The following is a 10338-nucleotide window of genomic DNA, read 5'->3' as shown; positions in this document are numbered from 1 at the left end:
TTGGCGGGAGAGCCTTCAGCTACTCTGCTCCCAACCTCTGGAATTCCATCCCCCAGTCACTCCGCCTCATCCTTCCTTAGCCTCCTTCAAGTCCCGCCTCAAAACCCTCCTCTTCGACCATGCCATCGGCCACCCCCCTTCCCCTCCCCTCCCTTCTCCCCACCTCGGGTCTGAAATGCTGTACACTGTCTAGCACTTTGGGACGTCCTCCCGACGTGAAAGGCGCTATACAAATGTAATCTTGTTGTTGTTATCACATTGTCGAGACGTCTTTAAGACGTCTTAAAGTGAATTGACTGTATATTTTTGTGGGTGAAACATTATATATTATTTGTAATAATCACAACAAATATGAATCACTAAGATCTGCAAAAGTAAGGAAAACAAAACGCAGCGCGACAGTTACAAAAGGATGGCTGGGCATTCAATTGGAATAAAGCGAGGGAAGCATTCAAATGGACTTCCTCTAACAAATAAAATAAAGATAATCGCCTTGCTTCGCTTGCAAATTCACTGACTTCATACCACGGCTCAGCCCTTTACCCCCACTTGTTTCTGTATGTGTCAGACACCAGGCTGTACCTTCACAACCCCCACCCCCCAAAAAAAACAATTCACTATCCCTCTCTTTTAATAAGAAAAACACTCAAAATAGATAAATAACACTCCCCCAACACCCTACCCACCCCCCGCCACCCCACACACACCCCCCCCAACCACTTCCCTATTGAGGTTCCAACCAGACCAGGAAGAAGACAAGATACACGTATCGATAGTCGTGTTGTCAAAGTTCTGGGTGTGCGATGTAACTGGTTGATGTACCTTCCTCCCCCCTTTTTTCCCTTTACCCCCCCCCCCCCACCCCCTTTTTTGTGTGTGTGACGCCAAGTCCATCCTCAAAAGGAAGTAACGTCGTGTTTGACTCGAGACGTACATTTGCAGCTGAAAAAAAAACACACGCGTAAACGCACCAGAAAAACCCACAAAGACACCCAAAAATTCCCATCACGTTAAAAGAAAAGCATCAGCAGTAACAGCTTGTAAATCCTAAACGAGGTAAGTTGCTTTATTTTTTCCCTTCTTTCACCTTATTCTCACTCTGTCTCTCTAATATCTTGAGAGCAAAGTGGGTAACATTGCACACAGTGGGTGTTGGTTACTGGAGCCATAATAATAATAATGTTTATTGATATTGTGTGTATGAAATGTGTCCCCTTGATTTTTTTTGTTGGACGTGCAACATTTTGAAGTCCTTGCTACGGTCAAACATTGGACTCTTTTAATTTTTTTGTGGGGGACAATATTATATATTATGTTGAGACAAAAAAAAACCAGGAAGTTGACGTGTCAACAGGTCGCAACGCTTTAGATTTCGTTTTCAAGAACAATTTCACACCGAAATATCATCATGTTATTTCCTGAAGTTTGGATAGATGTACAGCATTAGGCTGTTGGTGAGGAGGGGGGAGGTTAGATTGACTATCAGACATAGTTATGATTAAGTATTTCTTCCAAGGGCATTACTAACATGTCAACTTTCTTTTTGGGCCACATTTTACCCTGAATTGTCGGAATATATGCAAGTCACGAAAATATCTTACTGGGCTGTTTTTTGTGTGTGCCTGGTCCACAGTAAAAGAAAATAAATGAACATGTTATATGGACTTTTGTGTTTTCAAAGGGAATAATTCATGTTCACGCAACTATTCCCATCTCATTTGTTGATATATATTTATGTTAAAAGTACCCACACACGCGATTTTATAATGAAAGCCACCTGTCCAATACCTGGGAAAAGGACATCACTAGGGTCATTATAGTTATCTGCTCTTAGGGAGTCCTGAATAGCCTGAATAGTGGAGTCCTGTATCTCCAGTGGTTTGAGCACTCGCCTCGCAAGCGGGAGACCTGGGTTTGATTCCCGGCAGGTTTCCTTACTCCACACGCCTAATAATAATGCCTCCAGAAAAAAACAATAATAAATTGGTTATTTCGATCCACGACAGTTGGCTGCCACATTTCGCCCACAAATCTACGGTCAATTCACTTTACAGTCTATTCTGTGAAGCGCTTTGGGATGTCTTGAAGACGTGAAAAGCGCTATATCAAATGCAAGGATTATTATTGTTATCTGTCTCGGTGTGACTAGTAATGATTAAAAGCGGGTATATTTTTCCAGAATGAAATTTGCTAAACAATTCATAGAAACAGGAATAGGCCATTCAGCCCCTTGAGCCTGTTCCACCATTCTATAACATCTTGGGTGATCTGTACGTCAAGTACAATTACTCGGAGTTGCCCCGTATCCTTTAATACCCTGACCTCACAAATAGCTTTACAGCTATCCATTCAAATTGTTGAAAATAAATACTAATATACGAAAGCAGGGAACGATAATCTATCATTCGGCCTTTCAGAGACTACACAAAAACCTTTCCAGTCATGAACTTCACCCCATCCAACCTGTGTCTCCAGATATTCTCTGAATCCCAAAAGTAAATGCACTTTCCTGCTCTATTTACAATTCCTTCCAACACTGGGGATGATGACCTGTGCTGGAGTTATCCATTGCCCACCCCCGCCGCCCCCACCCCACTCCTTCCCCACCACGCACACACACACACACACACACAGCCTACACATGGTGCATAATCCTGGGCCAGAGTGGCTCAACCCATAGCCCTCATTGTGCATCTCATCCAACAGTTTGGGAACTCATTGTGTGATGAATAATTATAATCCTTGCATTGGGCAAGAACTATGGGTGCTGTTCCTTGTCCCGATAAAGGCAGAATAATAGTGGGCTTTTGGTTTAGAGGACAAATATTGTTATACTAATATTATTTATCCATCCCAAATCTTTGATTGCCAAATAGTAATCCAAAGGTGTTATTTTCTTCCACAGAATGATTGAAGACTACCAACTTGCAATATTTTCAAACATGCTTGGAGTTACCTTATTTCTTCTTATAGTGCTTTATCACTATGTTGCTGTAAACAGACCAAAAATACACCAGTTTTAACATGAAGGTAATTTTCTCAGCGAACATTTTAAATCAGCTTTCGAAAAATATTAACATTTCCTTAATTTTTGTGTTTTGGGAGGCGCTTTGGGATGTCCTCCCAACGTGAAAGGCGATCTATAAATGTCATTTTGTTGTTGTTTTCTCGATAGAGTATAAAAATATTGGTTTTAAAAACAGGTTCCCATTCATTCTTGAATATTGTTTAATGAGGCGTAATACCTGCTAAATGCAAAAGTGAACTTAAAAATATAAAATAAAACAAGCTCACTGGGATGCTAACCTGAGTGAGGGGCACAATATAAATGCAAGTTGTTGGGGTTGTTAAATGACTTGCACAACCAAGAGAAGGCCCTGTTAAATCTCCAATATGAATGAAACCATTACAGTGTTATTGGTACTCACAGGTTTAGTTTTGCCTGTGCTGTTGAGAAGCAGTAGGGGGGAAAGAGAAGGAATCGTAAAATGTTTCTCCATATGGGAAACCAGACCTGCTAGATTGCAATACTGAATATATATTAATCACTGGCTAAAAATGTATTGCTACTTGTGAGATTGGCTCAAAATTACTCAGCTGAATTTCATCCACAACTTCCCTTTTGTGAGGCCATTTTGACTTTAGATCTTGTTTGAGTATGCAAACACCCTAGAAACTGTTCGGTTACTTCTATTTGATATAGTGTCTTATCAAGTCGTCGAGATGTCTCAAAGTGCTTCACAGAATTTTACTGTGAATTGTAGTAACCGTTCATGTAGGCTTTCTCACAGAGTTGAGGGGGAGCATATATTTTCAAATGCAGACTGAAGAAGAGCACCAAGGATTTGGGGTGGTACTAATCAGTTTTAAATCTGCCAATGTTTGGTGAATGTACATCACGATTCCTTAGTGGTCAAGTGGAGACTCTTCCTGTAGATAATAATAATACTAATAATAATCCTTGCATTTGATATAGTGCCTTATCATGTCTTTGTGACGTCTCAAAGCGCTTCACAGGATATACTGTAAAGTGTAGTTTTGTACAGTGAAGTCAAGTGTAAAGGCTATTTTGTGGATGAACTATTTCATAATATTTGATGAAATATTTCATAATAGAATCACCACCTAGGGTACGGCGGGTCGGGCGGGAGATATGGAGCAGGCCGGAGCCTGGCTGAGCGGAGGGAGTGGACAGGTTGATAGGGGGTCAGCAGGTCAGAGATGTAAGAGGGGACAAGGCCAGGGAGAGCCTTGAAAGTGAGGATGAGTGTTTTGAATTCTATCCTCTGAGGGATGGAGAGCCAGTGGAGCCGGGCGAGGGTGGGGGTGATGGGGTCACGGAGCCTGGTTCGGGAGTTGACACGAGCTGCAGAGTTCTGGATGATCTGCAGCTTGTGGAAGGAAGAGTTGGGGAGGCCGACAAGGAGGGAGTTTCCGTAGTCGAGCCTTGAGGTGACGAATGCACTTTGGAGGGTTTCAGGAGCCTGAGGGGTGAAGCAATGGTGGAGTCGGGCAATATTGCGGAAGTGGGGGAAGGCAGAGCGGGTCATGACACAGATATGAGGGAGAAAGGACAGCTGAGGATCGAACAAGATGCCCAGATTCCCGACTGGCTTGGTGAGGTGGAGTGTGCATCTGTGGATGCTGATGCTGCCAGTGCCTGAGGTGCGAAGGTGCCTGAGGTGCGAAGGTGCCTGAGGTGCGAAGGTGCCTGAGGTGCGAAGGTGCCTGAGGTGCGAAGGTGCCTGAGGTGCGAAGGTGCCTGAGGTGCGAAGGTGCTGGCCCTCGGTCTTGCTGACATTCAGCTGTAGAAAGTAGGCTCTCCTCCAGGACTTGATGTCTGACAGAGAGATGGTCAGGACATCAGTTGTCCTGGAATCGAGGGTGGAGGCAGAGAGATAGAGTTGAGTGTCATCCGCATACATGTGGATGTTGATGCTATTTCTGCAGATGATGTCACCAATGGGGAGTATGTAATAATAATAAAATAATAATCCTCGCATTTGATATAGCGCTTTTCACGTCTTCTAGACGTCTCAAAGAGACATATATAATATATATAATGTAGAGGTGGAATAGAGACCAAAGCATCGAATTGGTTTATCCACCCAGCCCTGAAACATTTTGTTTAAAATCCTTCTGGAGATTTTAAGACGGTTGTTTTAGCAATAAGTTTCCTCTTTCCTCCCCCACCCACCTCCCTTATTTGTCTATTTAAAAGCTGATAATTAATTTCAATGAAATGGTTTTCAGGTATCCCAAACGGATGACAACAACTTGAGAAAATCATGTTCCCAGATGAACCTGAAAAAGTGTCATTTGTCCTGATCTGTGCAATTTCAAGCAAGCTTATTTTTATAACATTAAATTGAACCATTATTTAAATAAAACAGATAGAATGCATTTCGGGAGTTCTGTCATTTTTCCTCCCTCCAGAGGACATAAGTAAAACAAAGCTACAATTTTTCCTCAGTGGTATATTTTTCTAAATGTCTTGGAAAGTTTTGAAACGTAAGGCATCGACCGCACAAATCGACTCTCAATATTTTTTTCAAAGGCCCAAACCTCTGCATTGGTCAAGTTATGAGGTGAGAAAACACATTTACTTACCTGGCAAGTAACCATATCGATTGGTGCCAGTCTAGTCAGTGGTTAAATCTGATCAATCACTCAGAGGAGGTGGAGAGACCAAGTTATTACCAAGTTATCCCCAGCATTTCTAACCCGCATGAGCAAACCTCACCTGTAAACTTGATACTGGATCTGCTTTTCCTGAGGGCTGAAATTTGTATAAAACAAGGTATTATGATACAACTAGGAGTAAATGTTAAACCCACAACACAACAGAGAACAACATTCAAAAAAAAACAAATATACAATAGATGGCAAAATCTCAGATGGATTTTTACCAAGTTTTCAATTTACAATTTACTTAAAAAATAGGCATTCAATAAATACTTACTAAAAGTTTTTCGATTAGAAAAGAACCAAGGCAGAGAAATTCACATTTAATTTTTCAACTGTAGCATTTAATAAGACCGATCAAGCAGTCTGTGGTCTTAACCCACATCCTAGAAAGTAAACTGGAATCTATATAATAATCCTTGCATTTGATATAGCGTCTTATCATGTCTTCGAGAAGTCTCAAAGCGCTTCACAGAAAACTGGAAAGTGAATAAACTCTATATTTTGTTTAGGCGAAACGCGGCAGCCAATTCCACACAGCAGTGTCCCACAATCAGTCGTGGATTGAAGTGACCAATTTATTATTTTTTTGAAGGAGTTATAACTTTCGGAAAGGCGATCCACCAATCGACTAACAACCAGGTTCCTACTTACTGCTAGGTAAACAGAGGCGTGTGGAGTAAGGAAACTTGCCCAACATTTCGCCCTGCCGGCAATTGAACCCAGGTCTCTTGCTTGAGAGGCGAGTGCTCTAACCACTGAGCTACAGGACTCCACTAGGTCAGAATAAATTTAATATTTGCTTTACTCATCCAATTAGATAATCCTTGCATTTAATATAGTGCCTTATCATGTCTTCAAGAGGTCTCAAAGCCCTTCACAGAATATACTGTGAAGTGAATTGACTATATTTTGTGGGCAAAACACAGCAGCCAATTGCGTGCAGCAGTGTCCCACAATCAGTCGTAGATTGAGTGACCGAGTTAGAATCCTAGAATCATAAAGCATAGAAGTCTGTGGCTGTACCAGTTCTTTTAAAAGAACTATCCAAATCAATCCCACTCGCCTGCTCGCTTCCCATACCCCTGCAAACTTGTCCTCCCTAAATAATTATCCTCACTTAAAAGTTGTTATTGAATCGGCTTCCACCACCCTTTCAGGCAATGAATTCCAGATCCGAACAACTTGCTGTGTGAAAAAAATTCGTCTCTGTTTCTTTTAACAACTATTTCAAATCGGTGTCCTCAGGTTACCGACCCACCCGCCAGTGGAAATAGTTTCTCCTTGTTCACACTAACAAATCCCCTCATAATTTTGAAAACTTCTATCAAATCTCCTCTTAACCTTCTCTGCTCCAAGGAGAATAATCCCGGCTTCTCTCGCCTCTCCTGATAACTGAAGTCCCTCATTCCTGGTACCATCCTGGTAAATCTCCTTTACACCCTCTCCAATACCTTGATATCCTTCCTAAAGTGTGGTGCCCAGAACTGAACACAGTCTCTCGCTGAGGCCTAACCAGTGTTTTATAAAGGTTCATCATAACTTCCTGACTTTTGTATTCTATGCCCTATTTATAAAGCCGAGTATCCCGTATGCTTTTTTTAACAGCTTTATCTCCCTGTCCTGCCACTTTCAAAGATTTACTTATATGAACCCTCAGGTCTCTCTGTCCCTTCACCCCTTTTAAGATTGTACCATCAGCTTATATTGCCATTCCTTATTCTTCCTCACAAAATGCATTACTTTGCATTTCTCCAAATTTGACTTCATCTGCCCCGTGTCTGCCCATTTTACTAGTCTGTCTATGTCCTCTTGCAGTCTGCTACTATCCTCATCACCGTTTACTACTTTTTGTAGCTTAGTATCATCTGCAAACTTGGAAATTGTACTCCCTATACCCAAGTCCAGGTCATTTATATAGATCACAAACAGCAGTGGTCCCAATACTGACCCCGGGGACACCACTGCACACTTTCCTCCAGTCAGAAAAACAACTGATCATCACACCTCTCTGCTTTCTGTCTCCCATTAAGTTTGTATCCACGCTGTCACTGTCCCTTTAATGCCGTGGGTTTCTATTTTGCTTAAGTTTCTTGTGGCACTTTATCAAATGGCTTTTGAAATTCCATACAATCTACATCAACTGCTCTATCTTCATCCATCCTGTCTCTTCGTCAAAACAAAACTGATCAGGTTTGTTAGACATGATTTGCCTTTAACAAATCCATGTTGGCTGTCCTTTATTAACCCATATATTTAAGTGAAAACTAATTTTGTCCCAGATTATAGTCTCTAGAAGTTTCCCCACTACTGATGTTAGGCTGACTGGCCTGTAGTTTCCAGGTTTATTCTTCTGCTCCTTTTTGTACAGGGAGTAACATTTGCAACACTCCAGTCCTCTGGCACCACCCCAGTGTCCAAGGAGGATTGAAGGATTGTGGCCAGAGCCTCCGTTATTTCCACCTTTACTCCCCTCAGAAATCTAGAACGCATCCCGCCCGGACCGGGTGACTTCCCAAACTTGAGCAGTGGCAACCTTTTTAGTACCTCCTCTGTTTATTCTTATCCTATCCAATTTCTCTACCCTCTCCTCCGATACTGTGGCATTGGCTGCATCATCTTCCTGTGTGAAGACAGAGGCACAGTACACATTCAGTACGTCAGCTATGTCCTTTGCCTGCACAAAATTTGGCCACACCCTACCTTTGACAAACCTTTTATTCTTTATACACTTATAAAAATACTTTATGGTTCCCTTTTATGTTACCTGCTAATCTTTTTTCATCCAATCTCTCTGCCCCTCTTATTTCCCTCAGCAAATTCCTTAACAGAAGTCTCACTCTATTCCCGCTTCTCTCTGCTCAAGTGATGCTCACGCAATTCTCCCCTTTATATAGGCCTCTGACAACCAGTTTCAACTGGTCAGCAAATAATTAACTAATCCCTACACCTGGCCTGTGACTGATGCCAAATTGACTTGTTTACCTGTTTGCTTGAAAAGTTCTCTCTTGCTCAAAAAAGAATCCCCAATCTTTTGCTGAGAGTTATCAAGCTACCGGCCCATCTCCAACCTCCTTTTCCTGTCCAAGGTCCTTGAACGAGTTGTGGCCTCCCAGCTGCGCTCTTTCCTCTCCACCCATTCATTATTCGAACCCCTTCAGTCGGGTTTCCGTGCTGCCCATAGCACAGAAACTGCCCTGGTCAAGGTCACCAATGACATCCTGACCATCTGTGACCAGGGCTCCCTCTGCCTCCTCGTCCTCCTCGACCTATCGGCAGCATTCGATACGGTCGACCACGCTATCCTACTCCACCGCTTGTCCTCCCACCTCAACCTTCAAGGCCCTGTCCTTGAGTGGTTTAGGTCCTATCTCTCCCACCATCTTCACTTTGTTTCCACAACGGCGTTTCCTCCACCCCCCGCACTGTCTCATGCGGTGTCCCTCAGGGCTCTGTCCTCAGTCCCCTCCTCTTCACCCTCTATATGCTCCCCCTGTGGTGACATCATCCGCAGACATGGGGTTAACTTCCACATGTATGCGGATGACACCCAACTCTACCTTTCCTCCTCTACCCTCAACTCCACGACCACCGATGTCCTGACAGCTGCCTGTCCGACATCGAGTCCTGGACAAGAGACAACTTTCTTCAGCTCAACGTACGTAAAACTGAGGCCCTCCTGATTAGCTCGTGTCAGCGCCTCCGCACCTCAGGCGCTGACAGCATCAGCATCCAAGGCTGCACTCTCCACCTCTCAAAGCAGTCAGGAACCTCGGTGTTCTGTTCGACCCTGAGCTGTCCTTTTTCCCTCATATCCGCACCGCAACTGGCACTGCCTTCCATCACCTCCGGAATATCGCCAGACTACGGCACTACCTCACCCCTCACGCTGCTGAAACTCTGGTCCATGCCTTTATCACCTCAAGGCTGGACTATGGGAACTCTCTCCTCGCCGGCCTTCCCGGCACCTCCCTCCACAAGCTGCAGGTCATTCAGAACTCTGCAGCTCGTGTACTGTCCCGCACCAGGCTTCGGGACCACATCACTCCCACCCTCGCTCACCTCCACTGGCTCCCCATCCCCCAGAGGATCGAATTCAACATCCTCATTCTCACCTACAAGGCCATTCACGGCCTTGCTCCCTCCTACCTCTCCAACCTACTATCCCCCTACCTACCTGCCCGTACCCTCTGTTCCTTTGGCTCCGGTCTGCTCCACATCCCCCGCCCCAACCGCCCTACCATTGGTGGCCGGGCCTTCAGCCTCTCAGCCCCGAGGCTCTGGAACTCCATCCCCCAGTGCCTTCGCTTTGCCTCCTCCCTTTCCTCCTTCAAGGCCGGTCTCAAGACCTTTCTCTTTGACCGTGCCTTCAGCTCCCCTCTCGACCCCCTCCTCGCTCCCTCCCGACCCTGACCATTACCTCCCTGCTCGGGTACCAACCCAACTGTCCAGCGCCTTGGGACGTCCTCCCGACGTGAAAGGCGCTCTATAAATGAAAGCTTGTTGTTTCACCCTGTCCAGGAATCGAACCCAGGTCCAAGGACAGTGCTCTAATCACTAAGCTACAGGGCTCATAATTAGCCAGAAACAAGATCCTAGATTTAAACCAATAGCAAGATTTTTCTTTAGACAAAAACAATGAGATTTTCAATA

The 10338-nt window shown here is 44.1% G+C and overlaps 1 protein-coding gene across 1 annotated transcript; it reads left to right on the top strand.

Moving 5' to 3' along the window:
* The first annotated feature begins 865 nt into the window (after positions 1-865).
* LOC103172096 (dolichyl-diphosphooligosaccharide--protein glycosyltransferase subunit 4-like) lies at positions 866-5385 on the top strand. Its single transcript, XM_042341876.1, has 3 exons — positions 866-1056; positions 2906-3030; positions 5254-5385. The coding sequence occupies exon 2, from the start codon at positions 2907-2909 to the stop codon at positions 3021-3023; it is 117 nt and encodes a 38-aa protein (XP_042197810.1). The 5' UTR covers positions 866-1056; position 2906; the 3' UTR covers positions 3024-3030; positions 5254-5385.
* Positions 5386-10338: the final 4953 nt, after the last annotated feature.

The sequence above is a fragment of the Callorhinchus milii genome, unplaced genomic scaffold, assembly GCF_018977255.1.
Source record: "Callorhinchus milii isolate IMCB2004 unplaced genomic scaffold, IMCB_Cmil_1.0 Scaffold18, whole genome shotgun sequence".
Classification (NCBI taxonomy): Eukaryota; Metazoa; Chordata; class Chondrichthyes; order Chimaeriformes; family Callorhinchidae; genus Callorhinchus; species Callorhinchus milii.
Note: the sequence above shows the minus strand (reverse complement) of the source record. Positions and strands in the feature narration are given on the sequence as shown.